The 20837-nt window shown below is 43.1% G+C and overlaps 3 protein-coding genes across 4 annotated transcripts in view; 2 read left to right on the top strand and 1 right to left on the bottom strand.

The window, feature by feature from the left end:
- Positions 1-1254: 1254 nt before the first annotated feature.
- LOC119006199 lies at positions 1255-6505 on the bottom strand. The gene is made up of 2 exons (XM_037074659.1): positions 6420-6505; positions 1255-4035 (listed from the first exon to the last, which is right to left on the bottom strand). Exons 1-2 carry the CDS (start codon positions 6436-6438, stop codon positions 2537-2539), a joined length of 1518 nt encoding a protein of 505 aa, XP_036930554.1. The 5' UTR covers positions 6439-6505; the 3' UTR covers positions 1255-2536.
- A 2685-nt stretch (positions 6506-9190) lies between these two features.
- rrp15 (ribosomal RNA processing 15 homolog) lies at positions 9191-14588 on the top strand. Of its 2 annotated transcripts, none has more exons than XM_037075821.1 (5): positions 9191-9347; positions 10734-11062; positions 13173-13270; positions 13364-13547; positions 13874-14588. In XM_037075821.1, the coding sequence occupies exons 1-5, from the start codon at positions 9308-9310 to the stop codon at positions 14021-14023; spliced, it is 801 nt and encodes a 266-aa protein (XP_036931716.1). In that variant the 5' UTR covers positions 9191-9307; the 3' UTR covers positions 14024-14588. The 2 variants fall into 2 exon arrangements, with proteins under 2 accessions (XP_036931716.1, XP_036931715.1); XM_037075820.1 differs by having other exon boundaries at positions 13364-13553.
- A 3550-nt stretch (positions 14589-18138) lies between these two features.
- The window catches only part of tgfb2 (transforming growth factor, beta 2), a 58502-nt gene continuing 55803 nt past the window's right edge, over positions 18139-20837 (top strand). The window contains exon 1 of the mRNA XM_037075739.1: positions 18139-19570. Within this exon, the coding sequence (XP_036931634.1) occupies positions 19225-19570 (346 nt within the window). The 5' untranslated portion in view covers positions 18139-19224. The remainder of the gene's footprint in view (positions 19571-20837) is intronic.

Raw genomic sequence — 20837 nt, 5'->3', positions numbered from 1 at the left:
AATAGGTTTAGTAGAATTAACTAGGCCAGAGACTGGATTACAAACCCTAACATGGCTAGCTTTTCATTCAGAGGGAAATTTTTGTCTTAAAAAGTACAATTGTGAGATTTGAATATTTTACACATCACAGCATCATTTACAGAATATTAGTCAGTTTATTACTAGCCGTACACACACTCACACTGTTTCATGCCAAATTCAGAACACTTTTTCATTTGTTTCAGTATTTCTTTTGTCCCTCTGTGCTCTTCTCACTGCTTTTAATCAAGCTGAGATAATTTCTTAAAAGTGATTTCATATAGGCCTGCATTTGTCTACCAGTTATAATTTAGCAACATTTGTACCGCACATCAGTACCGCACTGAAGGCATTTGTCAATAAAATACATGTGGCTCTATTGACTAGCTCGGTAAGGCTGCATCCAAATGTGTGGACATTCCCACTCTTGCAGGCTCGTGGACTTTTTAGGGCCGCTTTGCAGAAGTCCCTGAGTGCTGAGTGCTGTCTAAACTCTCAATTCATCGAGTCCACAACGGCCCTCAGACAGACTTTCTGCAGACTTCCACTGAGTCTGCTTGGGGTGCCAACTTCACCGTATTTCATTAATCTATTGCAATATGGACTTGACCTTGTAGAACTTATGATGAATGTGTACAATTACTTTATTAAAACATTTTTAGAATATGTCGGCCAGAATTAATATTCATCCATCATGATACATGAGTATGTAGAAGTGCAGACTATGTAGGCAGTTAAAATGCTTTGGATTATTGATGTCCTTTGGTCTGTCTATCATCGGTTTATATTAGCCTGTATGTAACACTGCACCTACAACTGAAGTCCTGGAGGGCTCAGTTCAAAGTCCAGAGCAGAACATTTGGATTCATTCGAACAGTTTGATTTACAAACTATGCACAATTTCCGAACAATTTCCTGGCCCTTTTCCAAACGGGATCTTTCCACATGGTTCTGTGAAACAAAAGATCAGGCTGGGTTGTTTGGTGAATGTCAATCATATTCCACCAAACACCTGCACATCCCGATGAAGCACTCTTGCTCAGAATTTGAATATTAAACTTTTATTACCTGAATATGTTTTGTTTTTTGTTTTTTTAATGTACTTATGTACTCATGTATTAGGTAATAAAGTAATACTTGCATGTTTGCATAGTGAAGTTGTATTACGTGGGAAGAGAAAACAAACAGGTTCAGATATGTCAGACAGATCATAAAAACAAAGCTCAGACATAAAAAACAAGATTTATTTCTTTTTGTTCAGACACTGGTTATGTTCTCATTTATGTAGCTGTTTTCAGCTTCAATACAAGAGCATTTACAATAATACATTTTTTGACAAACACATCACTGCATCTCATCAGCCAAAATATAGAGAAACAAGAAACAGATCAAATGACTCTAGTCGGGATCAGTCTGGTGTGATTCTATATTTTGATTTTAAATATTTAAACACCTCGCAAATGTATAGCTCAGTAATTTCCTAAAACAGCTGGTTGTATAATTTGTCAGAAATTAATCAAATGAAGAGGTTTACAGTTGTTAGGGGCTATTTTCAGCGGTGGTTTAATCTACATTTGGTATTGGTGAATATTTGGTGCAGCAGGATGATGTAAATAGGGTTGAATCACACAGTGTGACAGTGTGGCTCACTGATGATCGTTGTTGGATAAAAAATTGAACTCTATGGCACAGAGGACGGAGATATAGATAATGGACTGTACAGCGTGTGAATTTTGGTTTGTGTCCACACATTGGATCTGTTCACAGTTAACAGTAACCAAAAGTCCTACTTGAGTAAAATTTGACATAACATTCACATCCTGTTCAAACTGTTACATATTGCACCTTTCAAAGTCATCTGTGTCACAGAGATCTCTACTGAAGCTAGCATGCTAACGAGCTAGCCCGGCCTGTCTGCTCTCGTAAGACCAATCCAAGCTCCCTGTTGGGACTGCAAAGCTGCACAGCTAACTGAGCTAACTAGCGAGTGGCAGCTAGAGTTCACAGCAGTTTGTGGTTACTCTGCTGAAATGCTGCCCCCCTATTTGTTTGAATATGAGTTCAAGAGTTGGTCAAGTCTTACATGTTGCACCTTTAAAGAATCTGCAGTTAAATGCAAGTAAAATTATACCAAAATAAACATTATGGGTTAACAGCCCAGTCGACTCTGACATCTGATATTTATAAATTTTGATTATGGCAATCGTTCAGCAGAGCTATAACATATCGTTTTAAATCTGATATAATAAATATCAAATTATTTGTGCTTTTTTGGCCATGATGAGATATCATGGAAGTTATCCTATCTAATAGACACAGCTAATAAAAAGTTCAATATTTGCCTTCAAAATGTAGTGGAGTGAAGTAACAGAAAATAGAAATACTCCAGTAAAGTCAAATTCAAGTAAAATTCTTCTTGGGTTAGACTGACATTAGACTGATTTGCATTTAGCTAGTTGAATTTATTGAGTGAACTGACAGCAGTTGGCACAGTAGGTCAATGTGATATTATTGTGTGTTAAAATGGATTGGTCATAGCAAAGGCAAAGACCACCGGCACCTGCAGTCCGATGTTGACAATGTGCCATTTTCCAATCCCTAATGCTCCTATAACCAATCCTGCAATGGTTCCCAAAGTTCCTGGCCATGAGGACCACCTTCCAGCCAAAGCTGCTGCTGCACCCGCAGACACGCCTGCTGATCCCACCACCCCCAGCAATGCCCCGGCTTTTCCCCCTTCTCCCAGGACTGGGGCAAAAACCTCCACCCCAACCAGTAAACCAAGCACCACTAAAGCTGCCCCTGCTATGACCTTGACCTCTCCAGCTCCTCGTCTCACCAGTGGCCCTCCCACTGCAGCCCCCAAAGCCAGCTCACACAGTTTGGCCACAAAGAAAGCTGCACTCAAAGCTTCCAGAGAGGACTGGTGGTTCATACGAGCACTGATGTTTTCTCGGGAGTTATTCTGCCCCGCGGCTCTCATCTTCATGGCAGATGTTACAACCACCTGCCCAGCGTGTAAGGTGAGTATGGCAATGATGAATGTTGCAAACATTCCCATGCACCCAACCAACATCCAAAACTTAAAGTCAGATGATTTCAGGAGCGGATAGGCTATGACTGCAACCAATGCCAGAAGTACTACAAACACAGCCTGGTGGTCTCCATAACCAACCACCCCAAACCCTGATGTTACTATGGCAACCACTGTCATTGGTATCCCTGAAAAAGCCAAGAAGTCCACATGTTTGATCACCACGTTGTTGATCCAGTCCTGGATGGTTCTTTGCTCCATCTCTGCCTCCTCACTCTCCATCTTCTTCCTCTCCATCTCCTCTCGCTGCCTCCGCTCACTGAGCCATGGTGTTCTGGGCTCCATCCTGCTGGTGCTGCCTTCCTGCTCCAGCATCAGGATCCTCTGCTCTATCTGCACCGCCACTCTCTGTCTCTGCAGTGACTCTGTGATCTCAAACTCTTTTCTCTCCCTCTCCCAGGCTAGACTAGATTCGTGAGTGCAACAGGCCTCTGCCTGCTTCCAGAAGAGCTTAAATACAAAGTTCAGGAGCGGTTTCAGCACAGTGAATGTGCTCAGTGCCGACAGAAGGCCCATCATGCCATAATTCTTCACAATCATCTCGATAGTAAGCCCGATTGTGGCCCCGCTGAGAGTGGTCCCAAGAGCCCCAGCAAGTCCTGCTGATACCCACAAGCCAACAGAGTCTTTTTGGGATGGACAGCAGCTCCATGTGGTCACGATCACTGAAGTTACCGCTGCCGCCAGAATCACTCCAGCTACTGCGGAGGTCATCGCCGTGGTCAGTGCTGTGGCTCCAATAAGGGTCCCCAGCCCCAGAGCACCCACTGTCCTGACTTCCTCCATCACTGGCTTCAGAGGAGCGGCAGCAGTCATCATTGACAGGGTCTGGTCCACTGGGTCTTCTGTAGCTCCCAGTATGCATCCTGCCACTGCTCCCAGTGCAAACCCCATAGCTGCCTCTCTCACAGGGCTCCTACCTCCTGGAACATGACAGGAAAAAAACTACATCAGAATCATGAATTGAATTGTGTATGTGACAGTTGCTCCCTCGAGAATAGAAAATATCCCAGCATAGATATGAACAACCATGTTTGAATGGATCCTCATCAGTTGTATGCAACCAGGGGCATCGCTAGGAGGACAAAACATCCAGGGCATTAGGCCTGCAGATAGAGTGTTTTTTTTAACGGGGGTCTGGGGATTTCTCCCCCAGGAATTTAGAAAATTGGGCTGTTAAAAATGCAATTTCAACGTAGTTTGAGAAGGAAAGGAAGGCCAACCATTGGGGTCCTCATCGTCATAGTTTAATCAGAAATAAAGCAAATTTTTCCTCACTATAGGCCTACTGAGTAATGTTTACATTAAACATAGCCTGTAATAAGACCTGTGCTGTGTGTATAGGCTATTAGAGCAGGTAGATTCTACCTCTGCTTCACCTGCTTCATCTGCATTAGGCCTATAGTAGATCTTGTAGGGTATTAAGAGAAAAAAAAATCATCATTTAACAGAGACTACACACCCACGACCACAATTCCAATTTGATTTACCACAGTGGGCAAAATTAGAAATTAAATTTAGAATAATTAACACATGAATTCACAGCGGGACTGCTGAATCTGCCTGCTTTTTTTTCACGAACATGAGCTGATGGAAGTGTTACCAGGGTTTGGGGGAGATGATGTCTCACTCTCAACATCTTCTCGCAATCCCATATATGAGCATATGCCATCAGAAAAGCCAGGTCAGCTTCTTAGCAATTTGCACTGGTGACCATGTTGCATTTGTGGCTGCTGGTCATTATTTTTGCATCATTAGGCAACTATATTTGATTTTTTTTTTCTTTTAAGGCACAGAGATCCATAACTATCCCCAAAACATCCAAGGCAATAACCTCAAATGCCTAGTTCTAACGACATATCTGGCGACAACCAAACATATGGCTGACTGTGAGGCCTACTGTAGAGGTCACAGGTGGCGGGGTGGGGTGGAGTCTTCAGGGAGTAGAGGAGGAGGGGTGGCATCAGTATCGGCGGTGCGACCGGTGCAGTTGCACCGGGGCTCAGACGCCGTCAGGGGCCCATGAAGGAAGCAAAAAAAAAACAAAAAAACAGCTGTCCAGAATTGCCACAGGCCCCTGTTTTTGTGAATGAAATAGCTTTTTTTTTCGCTTTTGTTTAGGGGCACAAAAAAATATTTGCACCAAATGTTACACGACTGGTGGGAACTGTCCTTTAAAATTGGACCATATATGTGTTGAAGTTGTTGTACAGGATCTCCACGTTTAGCTCTGGCTCACCAATCAGCCTGCTGGACCACTTTACTATCTGGTAATGTGAGTTTTTGTTTTTCAAAGAGAGCCAAGCCAAGCCAGGCTGCTAGTGTGAATAATAACAGCGATTCAATAACAGCATGGTAAAAGAGGGTCATGATGGATTTGTCGATTTGGAAGCGACTCAGTTTCCTCAAACAAAACAGACGCGATGCCCTTTTTCACACACCTTAATAATATAAATATAAGGTTGGATTGTGTTAAAAGCAGAGGAAAAATCAACAAATAAAAGCCTGGCATGGGAGCCACTGTTGTCCAAATGCTTAAACGTAGAAAGTGACGTAAAGTGACTGTGGCATCCTCCACCCACCTACGGGGTGGGTGCAGAGGGTCAAGCAAATGCTCAGTTTTCCTTAATATTTCAGACCTCACCAAATTCAAATGCTTTCATTACAATTGATGTGCGTGCCACTGGTCTAAAATCATTAAGGGTTTTTGGGTGTTGGATTTGGGAACATGGAAAACCACAGCATCCTTCCAGACCTCAGGTACTTGTTGTACCCCTAAATACTTGATGTAGCATTTTACAACACGTTGTACGTAGATGTTATTGACTGATGAAGTATTATTGATTACCTTGATTATCTCTTGCATGATGAAGTGAAGGACTATCTTGTGGTTACTCTTGTGGACAAAGGTTGACGTTTTTGTATCTTAAGTGATTTAGAATAGCAGAATTCCAATTTCTCGTTCAAATCTACCCGTTTATGTCAGCATGTGACTGTCATGCAAGAGGAGCCTGCAGACAGGAATCATGGCATGACATCTCTGCTGGTTGAACCTGATCAACCAGTCTGTTGACAGTCTTTCTGTTCGCTCTCTGCATGTGACTACAGAAAAAGAGGAAAGGTCTGAATAGTTTTCATGGTATGTCCCTCCAAACGCAATAATATGTATGATTAGGGTGTAGAAAATGAAAGCAGTGAAAGCAGTCACAGAAGAAGCACTTGTTAAGAGCCAATGTTTTTTTCCTGAGTTTACACAAGCAAAGCAGGGAGCCACACATTTCAGTCATTAAGTCTAGACAGTCTTTACCCAGTTTAGTCCGTGCCATGTTGTCCTAGGATGGGTTGTAGGCTGAAGAATCCACCTCACATGGAGTGAGGCTGTCAGGCTTCTCCACACCTGTCTCAATCCACAGCAGCTTGTGAGTCATGAACTGTGGCTGAAAGTGTCTCTTTATATGCAGCCCATACAGGACACGCCCACAACCGGTTCCTCCATCACGTTTCCTCTCTCCACGAGAATTTGTCCTAATCTGGAGGATCTTCAGTGTCGCATGTGAGGCAGCACTTCTGTACACAGTATCTGTCAGTTTGTCTCTTCATTTCTCATCTACCACATTCTGTCTGCCAGACTCACAGTAAAGTGAAGTCTGTAGTCTGGTGGTGCAGCAGCAGATAGTTCTGTATCAGATGGCAGCAGGGTGAACAGACTGTGGCTGGGTGGGTGTTGTCTTTTAGTATCTTTGGGCTCTGAGCAGACATCTCACTTCACTGACATCACTGATGTACGGAGCCCTGGATGTGACATGGATGTTTTTTGTTGTTTTTTTTCCAATCTCTTCAGTGTGACCTACTATCTTGTGCGTGTGTCTTACTGTATCTCGCGCGACTTAGAATCTCACATGTGCAAGATATTAATTCATGCGCTTTTTGACGTAATTAAACAGTGCAGTTGGTTAAATGCAGGCTTATCATCGTGGATTGAGACCATCTCAGAATTTGAATTCATTAACTAATTAATAAAAGGTAATAAAGTGTCTTATTGTTATTGTGAGTAAGTAAGAGGTACATGTAATAGGTGTTTTGATGATCCACAATGAGTGTCCAGGTGTTTTAATAGCTATTATAATAGCTGTTTTAATAGCTATTATGCTATCCATGATGATGGAGGAGATGCCAAGGTATTAGTAGTTTGATTATAATTAATTTATAAAGTGACGTTGCAGCAGTGACAGGACAAATGATTATCAATGGATGCAGGTGCATATAGTATCATATTCATGTCAAAGTTGTGACAGAAATCCTGCATTTACTAAAATATCTTCAATTTTGTTAGGAGTTATCCACATCTCTGTAAAGTGTGTCTCTTCATCAACAGTGAATCTACAAAAAAGATATTGGATATTTTCTTCACTTCTTTAACAGCAGGTCCGTTTGAAATATTTCAGGGAGTAATGGAACACTGAGAAGACAACGCAAGCACAATGAGCAGTTAGATGAAGAGCTGCAGTTCTTTTCCTGCTGTTCACAGAGGTCTGTTTTATACAGCTGCTATTTGCAGCTAACAGAACAATGTTTAAGTTGTTATGGTAGAGATAAACCATGTGCATTCAGAGTGCACTGATTGGCAAATTAAATAGACTACATCAACCAGCAACTTTATACAATTACTTATTTCTGTTGCTTTTCGCTGCAGCAGGCCTGTTTTCGCTTCCATTTTTCTACGATAAAATAGTTGTAGTTTCTTTACAAAGACCATGCACAGAGTCTAAAGAATAAGACATGCTGATAACCTCTTTGACTGAGGTTTTAGTTTTTGTTGAGCCAGCTCACACGAAGAAAGCCTGGCTCTGTGGAACACTGCTTTGTCATATAATATAATATAATATAATATAATATAATATAATATAATATAATATAATATAATACAATACAATACAATACAATACAATATAATATAATATAATATAATATAATATACTGCATTTACCGGTACCAGTAACTGCAGGTGTCACTAAACCAACCAGGACTGAAATCTTGGAGTTTTCCACTGCAAACTTTCTCTTTCTATAAGTATTCTGCGAATATAAACAGTTTCAAAATTGATTTAATGAAGGACAACCACACTGTCAATTGTCAGGTGCTGGGGAAGATAGAGGAGGATATGGTGTCACTTGGTGTCACAAAAAGTGTAGACTATTCTGCCCAGTCTTAATACAAGTGCACCCAGCTATTGCCAAGACTTATAAATAGAAATAATGGCAAAATACGCCACAGTAATAAAACCATGTACTGAGGTCACATTTATTTGGGTTCCTGCTCAAATGGAAATTCTGGATAATGAGAGTGGACAAACAAACTAAGCAAGCTGTTGAAAGAGAAAACCCACAGTAGACATCAATATAAAAATCATCAGAGTCAGAGAGAAATGGCATTGTATGGCAACAACACTGGGAAGAAGATATAAGGGAATGACATTTACTTTCCGTTGAAAACACAGTGGATATTGAGAATCAGGGGGCAAATTTAACGAGGAGCAATGACGACTAGATGTGCAATGTGACCAGCACATTACGTCACCAAAAAGCATCCAACCAGTGCTTGTGAACATCGCTCTGTAGAAGCTGTAGAACATGTGTGTGTCAACCGCCACAGATAAGTCTACGGAGCAAAGAGACGAGGGACGATTTCCGATCAAGACCTGACCAGCGCAGGATTAGAGATCATACTGGAGTAAATGGGAGAGACAGCGAAACCCTCCCAGTGCCATTGGCAGGGAGTGGCACCATAGTGGCAACCTGTGGCAGCTCCTTGCACCCGGCATAAGAATAAGAATACTACAATATGTACAATATTTTACATTCACATTTATGCTATGGAACAGATATTAATATATAGTTAGATCATATTAAGAAGTGCAAAGAGAAATTATGCAAAACTTTGTACATTAAAATGTGTAAACAAGACGAGATGCCACGGACACGCCACAGGTTGCCACTGCGGTGCCACTACCTGCCAATGCCACTGGGAGGATCTCGGTGCTGTAGCAGAGGGAGATGGTAATGGTAGCGGGTTACACTGCAGGAGCTGACTGCCTCCAGAGGGGGGCAGTAACACGCTGAACCTGAGAGAAAAGTGTTGTCGCGGAACCTTCTTGTTTGGCAGTTGAGCTCTACGGAACCATTTCACTCAAACACCATGATGGCGTCTCTGATGGAAACACATGTTGATACATCTGGTGAGTGTTTCTACACACTTTATCCTTGTTCACTGCGGGAAAACACGACTGAGGTGATGGACGCAGATGTGTAATCTGGCAGAGAGAGCTGGCGTACACTCTCTAGCTGACTTTAGCAAACGCTGCTCGCTTCGGGCTGTTGTATGTGCTGTGTGCTCTGTAGCTACCTTAGCACCAGTCTTGTTCCTGTTAGCAACTTAATGTAGCCTTAATGTAGTTTTGGGTACAACAAAAAATGTTGCTTTTGAGGGTGTCGCACTAGCTAATAAACGCTGTCTGTTTCAGGACGGAGACCGTTAAGCTGTTAGCTCCAGCTAACGTACAAGAAACACATTGACTGAAGCCGTTTTAATATTCCTAACAATCAAACAGAACCATTAGAAAACAATACACCAGTCTGTATTAATCCCACGTGAATCTGGTGGAAAAAATGAATATAACCAGAAGTATTTAAATCAGTCATTTAAACAGTAAAGTGTTCTATGTCACTCTAGAGAAACATTTCAGAAAAGTTTCAGGTGAAAAGAATCCTCTGAACGTTTGAGCTGTAATGGTCCTGCTCTGTCCAGCACTGGACTTCAATAGCTTCACTGATAAGACCAATGACTACAGTCACACTTCAGAGGAAACGGCCCTGTGCGGACGCTAACCAGACCAGAACAGCCGAGGTAGGCTCATTACGTCACTGAATCTGGCTTTAGTGTCAAACTGTGGTGACGGCTGTGATGAAGTCTATGGGACATGATGGAGAAGCACACTAAAATCCAACATATCCGCATCTTCTTCTTCTCGTCTGGAGAGGAGATGGCTCCGGATAGTAACAAAACACACTTCAGAGAGGAGGTTAAAAACAGATGACGTTAATGATGTTGTTTTTTTTTTTTTAGTGCTACCTTGTTCATCCCTCAGTTTTGTTTGGGAAAGGTTTAGTTTGCAGTGCAATTAGTCTCCTCAGTGATATTGGTTGAACCTGCACCTGTTTGATCACGATACTGTTGGCCCTGTCAATCATTGGGGGTAAAGTCAGCTGTTGACCTCCTCTCTGAAGTGTGGTCTTTCATACTGTGGATGCATATCCTCATCAGAAGTCAGACGATGCTGATGTGTTGGTTTTACTGTGTTTCTCCATCATCTCCCATATTCTCCAGTACAGTTGACACCACAGTCTGGCCCCCACGCCCAAGCAAGGTTCAGTGATACAATGACCCTGACTTCTCTTTTAAAGGTGCCTTGGTCTGAACCAACAAAGACGATAAAAGAAATAGAAGCAATTCACAGTAACTGGTGACATTTGTAAGACCTGATGACAAAACAGCGGACATAATTGTGTATGCAGGTGTGTTTGTGCATGTGTTAAATATGTTCGTATTTCTTTGTGTGAATTAGGGGCTAATGAAGAGCCCCAGTTTGAGGATAACGATGACCAAAGTGATTCTGTTGGAGGGAGCAACGATGAAAGGTCAGATGATGAAGCGAGTGATGGAGGAGATGTCGAAGATGGCGACGGAGGCAGTGATGGGGAGGATGCAGATGATACAGATGGAGGAAAGAATGAAGGAGATGATGGTACTGCCAATGCTGGATGGGCAGAGGCTATGGCAAAAATCCTGGGGAAGAAAACCTCTGAGAGCAATAGCTGCATCCTGGTGAAGAACAAAGAGCTGGACAAGATAAAGGAGAAAGAGAGACAGGAGCAGCTGGAGAGAAAGAAACAGGTAATCACTGCAGTGAAGGACTCAGAGATGCACACTGAGACTTTTCTCATGTTCTTTTTTATGGGTTTCAATATGTGATTTTATGCAATTAAAATGTGGGGCTGTCATGCGTCACAGCCACAGCAAATTTTTTGGGAAACCAGTATCGAACAGATATCAAACACAAATATAAAAATGTGTTCCAGCATTACTCTGATAGAAAGGGGAAAACAAAGAAAAGACAAAACTAAATCAAATGAGAGAACAACATCTCTCTATGAAAGCAAGGAATCTCGATAAACGAGTCTGGACCGAGTCTGTTCTGGTCTGAGGAGATCCGGATACGCGGGGACATCAAAGTGGAATCGGAATCTGTGGATGTTTGTGTGTAGCTACCTGCTAGCCCACCCAAACGGCCCACCACCCGAGTCGACGGACGTGCCAGGGCATCTAAAACCAGACTCAGAATAAATAATGTCTGTCACGCTTTTTCGCGAACATTGCCGTCACGTTTGCTTTGTGTCTGGTGCAGGAAGAAACGGTACAAACTGTCTTTTTTCACAAAAGTATCTGCAAGCAGCAAGTGTTTGCAAGCAAGAAAAAATGTTCCCATTGGTTGAAAAAGGCACCACACCAACCAATCACAAAATTATATGGCAAACCACATGATTTGGTTGCTGAAGAAGTTGTGGGAGGGATGGCGGCAAAAGATTGACGGCAGCAATGACGGAGACAGAGATAGAGCTAGTGAGTTGTGAGAGTTGAGAGATTTGTGACATTTAGCGTATTTGGAGTGTATTGTTTGTGTGTTATGCAGCGTATGGTGTTTAGTGTGTAGTGAAGTTGTTTTTTTGTGTTGTGAGTCTAAACAATGAGGAGACTGCTGAATGTGGAACAGGCAGGAGAGCTGAGGAGCCCTGAGGCATTGCCTGCATTTAAATGTAAATAGTTACATATATAACTTTGTAAATTTCAAAAATATATATGAGCAACAGTTTATATTTGCATTGTAAGTAATGAAAATGTGGTTTTCAATACAGTGTTAATACAGTATGTCAAAATGAAACAATAACTGTACAGTCACACATGTGAGGTTCCGAGGGTCAGAGAGGTGTGTGTGTGTGTGTGTGTGTGTGTGAGTGTGAGTGAGTGAGTGATGGAGCTGCTATATGGACTTATTTTGGATTCAGGAGAGACAACATGTTACAAACACAGGTAGCACCTGCAATACAATTCAAAACTAACGTTAGCCAATCATTAACTGTATAGTTAATAATATGCAAACTTCAGTATTTGTTTATTTATCGCAAGTTGTATCGTCATCGTAATATTGTGCTGGCCTAGTAGGAATACATAATTCCTACGGGCAATGCAGTAGTTATAAATAAAACAGGGAAGACACTACATTAGGGAGGATGTTAATAAGAATCAGATGGGGTCAAAAGAGTATTTGTATAAGGGATATTCTATAATTATTTATATTTTGTAGAAACTGGCCAAAAAACTTCTCAGTAAAAGTTTCACCTATTCTGAAGACAGGAAGTAAACCAATTAACCAAGATGTGGCGGAAGATGTATTTGGGATTTCCACTGTTACAATATACGTCGCTAGGCATTGAGTGAAGCTGAGGCAACATGTCCCAGTTTTTCTTAGTGAAGCAGACTAGTGTAAGATTTGGAGTATGTATATCATATATGGAGATATAGCCTAAACAAATTGCGATATCATTTTCAAGCCTTATCGCCCAGCCCTAGTTAAAAATCTGTTTATTTTTCATATGCAGTCAGAAACAATTGTGAAACAACGGAGGCAGAGGGTCCAGCAGCTGAAGACCACATCTCTGTCTCTCAGCCAGGACCGGGTCCTGGTACACCTGGCTCATAAAGGGAATGGGAGACCAGGATTTATGGATCCAGAGTAAATGCAGCTTTAATTGCATATTCATTAGTGCAAAATATGAGCAGCTGAAAGAAGCTAAAGGAATAAAAGATGAGGAACAATTTGGGATTCAGTACATATAAATCTTCTTGCATAGAAGAACACTAGAGGAATGGATGCATTCAGAGGTTTGCTGGATGAAAACTTTTAGGGAGCTTAAAGTGAAGATATATCTGTTCTAATGTCCAACAGGTTGACAAGAAGCGAGTGTGGGAGATGATGTGTCGGGAGAAACCAGACAAGGTGAAGGACCGTGAGACTGAAAGAACTCTACAAAGAGTTGCGACCAGGTGTGTACATCTTTTTTTTTTTTTTTTTCCTCCAAAGCTTTGTGTAGCATTCTCAGTTACATGTGCTGATTCAAGTGTGTAATTTATGCCCAGGGGGGTGGTGCAGCTGTTCAACGCAGTGAAGAAACACCAGAAAACAATTGATGCCAAGGTGAAGGAAGTTGGTGGCTCAGAGAGGAAGAAGGCCAAGTTTCTTTCATCTGTCTCTAAGAAAGACTTCATTGATGTGCTAAGAAGGACAGAGGGAGGCAGCGAAGTCACCAGCAAGACTGAGAAGGTCACTGTAAGTTAAATGAGGTCTTGTTGTCAATGCTCCTTAATAACACTTCTAGAAAACTAGCCGAAGGAATGTTTCTACTCCTGCTAATATGATATTCACGGTCATGGAGAGCTTGATTTTTTTCATGAAATGAAATGACTGCTAAGTTATAATTTGACCCAAATGGGGTTAATCTTTTCAGGACACTGAGCGCTCACATGGTGGCACTGTTGCTTCATGAAAGTATTGATGAGAGGCGCAGAACTGGAAGCACTGACTGAACCTGTAATCTGTAGCTCAGAAATGAGCATTTGCTGTAGTGTAACATGTGCGTATGTACGCAGGCTGCAGCAGCAGAGGAGAAGCCTGCCTGGAGCGTCCTCAGAGATGACTTCATGATGGGAGGCACCATGAAGGACTGGGACAAAGAGAGTGACGCAGAGGACCCTGATACACACTCGCAGGGGCAGGTGGAGGAAAGTGATTCAGAGTGACACCATCCAGACAGGCTGAAGAGACTGTGTCCGTCCAGCTGAGGGCTTCGGGGACATTCTGGGAAACAGAAACCCTGACCTGAGGAGAACAGCTTGAGCCTCAGGAACATTCTTCCCATGTCTGGAAATGAACACATGTAGCAGATACCTTGTTCTTGATCAGTCTGTGGGCTGAACAATGAGGAGATGGAGAAAATCTGAAAATTGTCCTTTACTGATACACAGGAAAACGGCTTTATAAGCATCTCACGTTCTGATCTTTGTTGCTTAATATATTGTGCAGAGAAGGGAAAAGGCAAGGGACTGTAAGATGTCAAAAACTGGACGATCAGAAAAGGTTGTGACAGAGAAGGAGCCTGGAGGATCTCAACAAAGCTCCTGACTGTGAGGCGCAGCAGACGATGAGCTCCTGTCCTCCTTCATGGATTCTGCTTCAGTTTTGCGCCAGTTTTTTTTCTGCAAACTGTTTTAGTAATGAAAGACCTGTGATGGTTTCGACTCTGTATATAGGAATCTTTTATACAGTGCTGGTTAAATAAACAGCCAGTGCATGTGTCACCTTCAACGCTCTGTGTTCTTTTTGTGGACTGATCTTAACTGATGCTAATGTTAAGACTATCACTTCTGGATCAGTACAGACCAGCAGATCATTGGTTTAGGCCCCGACAACTGTCATTTACTAACTCTGAAGATGTTTGACAAAGAAAAGAAGATCCCGGAGTTCAACAAAAAATACAACAGCCTTCAGTGATTCAACAATAAACAACAACAGATAGAAATTCAGTTCATTACAAAGTTCTATTTCTCCAATTTATCCCAAGTGAACCCTCCTCACAAACAAATGAATAAACGGTCTCCAAAAAAGAATATAAAGCAACATGTGCATCGCTGTCAGGAGTTACCTTAGTGAGTCAGTTGAACATCTTTGTGAAAGCAAGCTTGTGTCTCCTGGTCAGGGAAACTGAAGCTCTCAGCAGTGTAGTGGTGGTTGATGAGATCGTCATAATTACAGTGACTCACAACTCTGAACATGTGGCATGTGTGAGTGTTGTATTAACAAAAAGCAAATCCAAATGTTCTGTCTAAAGCAGTAGACCAGGAGCTCCACAAGAGGTCCCAGCATACTTGGCATTGTGAAAGTGATGAATGAATGGCTACAGAGACAGGACAGCAGACGCATTTGTGCTCCATACATTTGGTCACAATGGCCGCATGGAGACGACAAAATCATATATATTTGTCACAGTGCCTGAAAAATATGTACCTTTAATTTCTGCTGTTATCTAATGTTGATTTGATAATCTTATCTCTTTAAGCCACTAAACATATTTGAATAAAAGCTGCAGATATGCAGTATGTGTATGACTGGGTTCCTTCACAATATTTTAGGAAATTAAGTGTTGATGATTTGAGGGGTTTCACAGTCTGAGGAATGAAGCTGCTCTGTAGTGTGGTGGTACAGCAGCAGATACCTCCGGATCTGTTGTCAGATGGCAGCAGGGCTCCAGTGGCGTGCTGGTGGTTTAATCACCCGCTGTAGAGCCCTCCTGTCCTGGGCTGTGATGAACCATGAAGAACCAGTGTTTGTGATGTTTCCAGTCAGGATGCTGAAGGACCATCTGTTAGCCTGCCTTGGAAAAGGCTTCAGTTCTTGCAGAAACTGTGTTTTCTTGACCAGCGTGGTCATGTGTCATGACCAAGATAAGTTCTGAGTGATGGTAATTCAAAGGAACCTGTAACTGTTCACCTGCTCCTCCCCAGCTCCTCTGATGTACACAGGGGTGTATGTCTTTGCCTCCTTCTATCTAAAATCCGGTGTGTGAAGACTGGGTGAAGAGCAGTAGCTATGTCGTAGATATAAGACTCGACACAGCAGACTTTCAGGTAAGGGGACGATGATGGCTGTTTCGAGGAAGGAGGGAACAGTCTCCTGGGAGAGTGACGTGTTGAAAATGTCAGTAGTAAGTTCAGATAGCAAGTTTTCTCACGTCCACTGTGGTTACTGACAGTGGCCGGTGGCCTGGAGGCAGAGCAGACTTCACAGCTGAGTCTTTGTTGGAGAGATGGAATGTGTTCAGCTCATCCAGCAGTGGGACCTCACATATGATGGAGGTGCTCCTGCTTTTGTAGCCTATGACATTTTGTATCACCTGCCATATATATTTTACTGCTATTGGTGTTGAAGTCTCTCTCCAGTCTCTGCCGATGTCTCCTCTTTGCCTCCTTGATGCCAGCTGTCAGTCTCGCTCTCACAAAATCATTTGTGTTTTTTTTTAGCATTTATTTTTATACCATAATAACAAGGCATATTTATCTTATAATGACATTAAATGATCAAGTTGCTGAGTGCTTATTTTTCTGTTCATTAAGCCCAATCATAATGATGATAAAAACCAAATGTGTCACATGAACCTTGTCTGGAGGGGAATTCTGGAACATTTTTTTCAGGCTGGGAAATGTAGCTGCAGTCCAAGTCATCTCCACCGGCTGGGATTTCCTGTTCAGACAGAGAGATGACCGTTTAGGACCTGCTTAAGTATCAACTTTAATATTTTAACTGTGCAGATCACTTCATTCTTGGTGCTACAATGTCTTTTGCTACATGAAACTAAGTAAATCATTAGGAGCATTTTTAGAATCGGTGCCTGTGGTCAATCAAAGCATTTTGACTCTTGGCCTTGTCGACAATTTTAGCAAATAACTCATCCTTCATTTCGTCAGTTTTCAGAGGATAGCCTTCCTTCCAGTCTTCATGGCTTGTGTATTAGCTCTGTCAGCAAGTGACCTCTCATTAACCTGGTTTGCTTTTCCTTGCTCATTTATCTTCTCTTATGGATTACAGATGGCTGTAGACCTGTCCCTGATGTGTGTTGCTTCACAAAAAGCTCTTGGCCGTTACATGGGCTTGGCGGAGGGAGTGAGGTCGGTAACTTCAGCAGTTTATTCTGGGAGCTGAGGGAGCATCCTCACGTCTTCACTGCAACCGGGAGCATTCTCAACATCTCATATCTGACACAAACGTACTCAAGTATGAAAAGTAATTTTCTGGTAATAGATGTACCTGAGTTTAAAAAAAAAGTACAAATAGCGCAGTGCCATATCTAAGTGTATTTGCTGACTCTGCTGACAACATAAGATGCCAGTCCTTTGTGTTCCTCCTGTCTGCAGCTCCAGCAGTTTTCCTTGTGTTGAGCAGGTGTTGGACTGGACACTGGGCCTCAAACACACACACACCTCACCCCGCCTGTCAGTGTGGGTGCTGATTTAATGACACCATCTGCTTCACAGCAGCCTCTGGATGCGGAGAGTTAGAGAACGGCTGTCGGGCCTGATGGATGGCCGGGTTCGGAGGGCCAGCACTGGGCCTTGGCAAATAATGAAACAAAGTGGAATTTTCTGAGGGGTATGAACGTAAATCAAGCTGCCACACAGCAGGCTCACAGTGTATGGGAGCGCACAAAGGGGAGCTTCAGTTCGGAGCAGCACATGGTGCAGTCGGCCTCGTCCAGTATCATCTGACACAGTCCAATCAGCTGACAGATGAATGGCTGAGACACCCTCAGCAGCACCCTCAGCCCCCACCCATCATAATCCAACCAGTGAGGTGGACTCCAGTCACTGTTCTTACAACTTGCAATTTGACTTGACTTGAGACATGATGACTTGAAAAACTCATGTGTTCATTTCATGTAAGGTTTGATTTTTGATCGAGAATCATGAAAAACGTTTTCATAAATCCATTTTCTTATTGTTTGATTACATGTATTCTACTTAACACTGTTGCTGGTTCCACCCCGTCTGTCACATTCTCATCTCCAGGAAAACGACATCTCTTGTTATAATCAGACATGGTTCTCACAGTGCCTCCCATCTTTTTCTCTACATTCCCTCAGGTGGCAGGACGCTTGAATGGGAAAGTTTACTAATTCAAGTCAAGAGTAGATAACAAAATACCAGGAAGAGTTAAACATGAACTGTTCATATGAGGAGAAGCTGAAACAGTTTCAAGTGTAGAGAGAAAAGATTTCTGCTGCCTGACTCTGACAGGCTTTAGGACCCTGCGTCACGACGCATTATGAGCCAATGGGCCATTAGCCGTTGCATCGCTGTCCCAATGGGCACAGTGAGCACTCCTATTCACAATAAATCGTCAAGTAACTTCAAATTGAAGGGGTCCCCTTCTCCGACACTGATGACCACAACCTCGGTTTGACGCGGCGGAGGGGGGAGCGCGCTGTAACTTTAGTCCCTTCTAAATCTCGCGGCCGCTGCTGTCAGCTTGGCACGCGTAAAAGACGAGCCATTCCCCCAACTAGATGGGGTGAGGGAAGACGTGTGAAAGTGACCTGCAGTCGCACCGAAGGCCAACTCCGCTCTTTATTGTCCTACCGGGCTACTTTGAAGGAAGACGTCTCATCGAGAAATCACGACTTTGGACAGATTTCTGATTTCGCTTGAAGGCGTCAGACTCAACTTCGCAAACGTATCCGCACCTTGGACGCCAGTACCGGGTTTGATTTTTGTTATTTATTTATTTTTTTTCAAATAAGTTTTTTTTTTTTTAATCTGTCTGGAGGATAAGAAAGCAATGAATATCGACGCGCTGAAGTTTGACTCCTAGAAACTTTGGGGCCGGTCTGAGGTGCGGCTGGAGAGCAGCGAGCCGAGCGCTCTGATGCGGTGGAGGTGTGCTCAGTCCCGCAGGCTACACGGCTGATCGTCCCGCTGACTGCAGCCCCTCCGCTCCTTAGAACCCTTTTTTTTTTTTTTTTTTTTTAAAAACTCAGCCATGTATTTCAGATGCGTCTGATCTCCGAAGGGCCACCTCTGGCAACACTCAGCCGCACCTTTACGCACTCTCTGTGCGCTCACTGTCAGCCGGCAGTAGATCCGCGCGATCCCTTCCCATCGAATAACGGCTCTCTTTTGTTTCACGACAGTTGAATGGATTTTCAGGAACACTTTACTGACAGCGGGGAAGTTGAACCGTACGATCTTGAAATAACTGTTCGGGGCCACCTGGCTCGTATGCGTAAATACTCTCGACTTTGATTCTTGTCCAAGAAATGCGTCTGCCTGGCGATATTTAAACCGCCTTTTTTTCCTGAATCTATATTATTATTATTATTATTATTATTATTATTATTATTATTATTATTATTATTATTATTATTTGAGATTTGTAGACGCTGGAGCAGAAGATGAACCTGTGTATCGTCAGTCTACTCCTCACGTTGGATTTAGCCACCGTGGCGCTCAGTTTGTCCACATGCAGCACGCTGGACATGGATCAGTTCATGAAGAAGCGCATAGAGGCCATCCGAGGACAGATCCTGAGTAAACTGAAGCTCACCAGCCCCCCGGAGGACTTCCCCGAGCCCGAGGACGTGTCCCGGGACATTGTTGCCATTTACAACAGCACCCGGGACCTGCTGCAGGAGAAGGCAAACGAGCGGGCGGCGACGTGCGAGCGGCAGCGGAGCGAGGAGGAGTATTACGCCAAAGAGGTGCACAAGATCGATATGCAGCCCTTCTACCCGTCAGAGAGTAAGTGTGTGTGTGTGTGTGTGTGTGTGTGTGTGTGTGTGTGTGTGTGTGTGTGCGCGCGCGCGCGCGCGCCAGTCCTATGTGCCCGCAGCAGTTGTGCTGGAGTTTGAAGTTTAAAGCCCGAGAGCCCCCAAAACGGCGTTTGTATGTGGTCACGTGTTGTTGTTGTTTTGTTTTTTTTGTGATCGTCTTGGAGAATCCGTCCCATCATGCTCTGCTGGATGAGTGCGGTGGAGAGGAGCCAGATAGAGTAGAGGAGCTGGAGCCGAGCTGCTCTCTCAAGACATCAACAAGTTGTCCTGTGAGTGCTGCAGAGCGCCGGGCCCTCCGGCAGCGCTGCGCTCCGCTCACATCACGCACCACTGTGTTCTACCGTCACGTTGAAAAAGAGGAGAGGATTTCAAAGGATCACAGTCATTTTAAACACTTCCATATGTCATGAACATGCCAGGTCAGCACTGTGAGGTCTCTGCCCTCTGGACGTGTCTGTGTGCTCACAGAGACTTTTTTTTTTTTTTTAAATGAACGCACAAAAAGAGACAAACAGGGAAAAACAGACGCAGAAGCAACAAGTCTTAAAAATAAGTGATGAATAAATTAAAATGATTAAATCAGAAAAGAAGATAAAATGTGTGGAGATAGTTCAGTTTAACTGTGTGTTTTATTAAAAGGGCAACATGTTCAAATTTTAGTTGAAATGTTCGAAGAGATGTTAAAATGTGGTCGACATCATGTGAATAAATAGGCGTTTTGACGCTATGTCTGTGAACTGTACTGCGGAGACGCCTGTTGAAGTCAGCATGCTATCCCTGGGCTGACCCAGTACAAAGCTCCTGTGCTAGTGTTGTAAATACTCACCCTGGGATTCCACTGGATGCACGTGCGCTGCAGAGCGGCTCTGGTACGGTTTTGCTCCGCACGGCAACCCGACGGCACCGTTTTGCGTGCAGCAAAAAAAATAAAATAAATTACAGAATCGTGTGCGACCACAGTTATGGGGATGTGTTATAAACACAACAACAACAAGTGTCTCCAACTTAATTATTAGAAGAAGAGCTTTGTATTTGTCTTTGTCTTTTTTAGGTTTTTGTGCTGGCGTCAACATGGAGTGTTTTATTCTGAAAATTAACCGGATGTTATGCTGTTGATTTTGTGCGTGACTTCCTGAATTCATCTGAATTGCTGCACCGTGCAGCTCCGGCGGTCCGGAACCTTTTGCAGCAGATACACAAGGCTTCTGTTTCTGCTGAATGACGGAGCTGTAGTG

The sequence above is a fragment of the Acanthopagrus latus genome, chromosome 17 (assembly GCF_904848185.1).
Source record: "Acanthopagrus latus isolate v.2019 chromosome 17, fAcaLat1.1, whole genome shotgun sequence".
Taxonomy (NCBI): Eukaryota; Metazoa; Chordata; class Actinopteri; order Spariformes; family Sparidae; genus Acanthopagrus; species Acanthopagrus latus.
Note: the sequence above shows the minus strand (reverse complement) of the source record. Positions and strands in the feature narration are given on the sequence as shown.

What these genes read in the sequence shown, in the direction of transcription:
- rrp15 (XM_037075820.1), top strand. Translation starts at nt 9,308, where the DNA reads ATGATGGCGTCTCTGATGGAAACACATGTTGATACATCTG. An exon ending in AACACATGTTGATACATCTG is followed by an intron (nt 9,348 to 10,733) that starts GTGAGTGTTTCT and finishes TGTGTGAATTAG; the next exon opens with GGGCTAATGAAGAGCCCCAG. An exon ending in AGCTGGAGAGAAAGAAACAG is followed by an intron (nt 11,063 to 13,172) that starts GTAATCACTGCA and finishes AATGTCCAACAG; the next exon opens with GTTGACAAGAAGCGAGTGTG.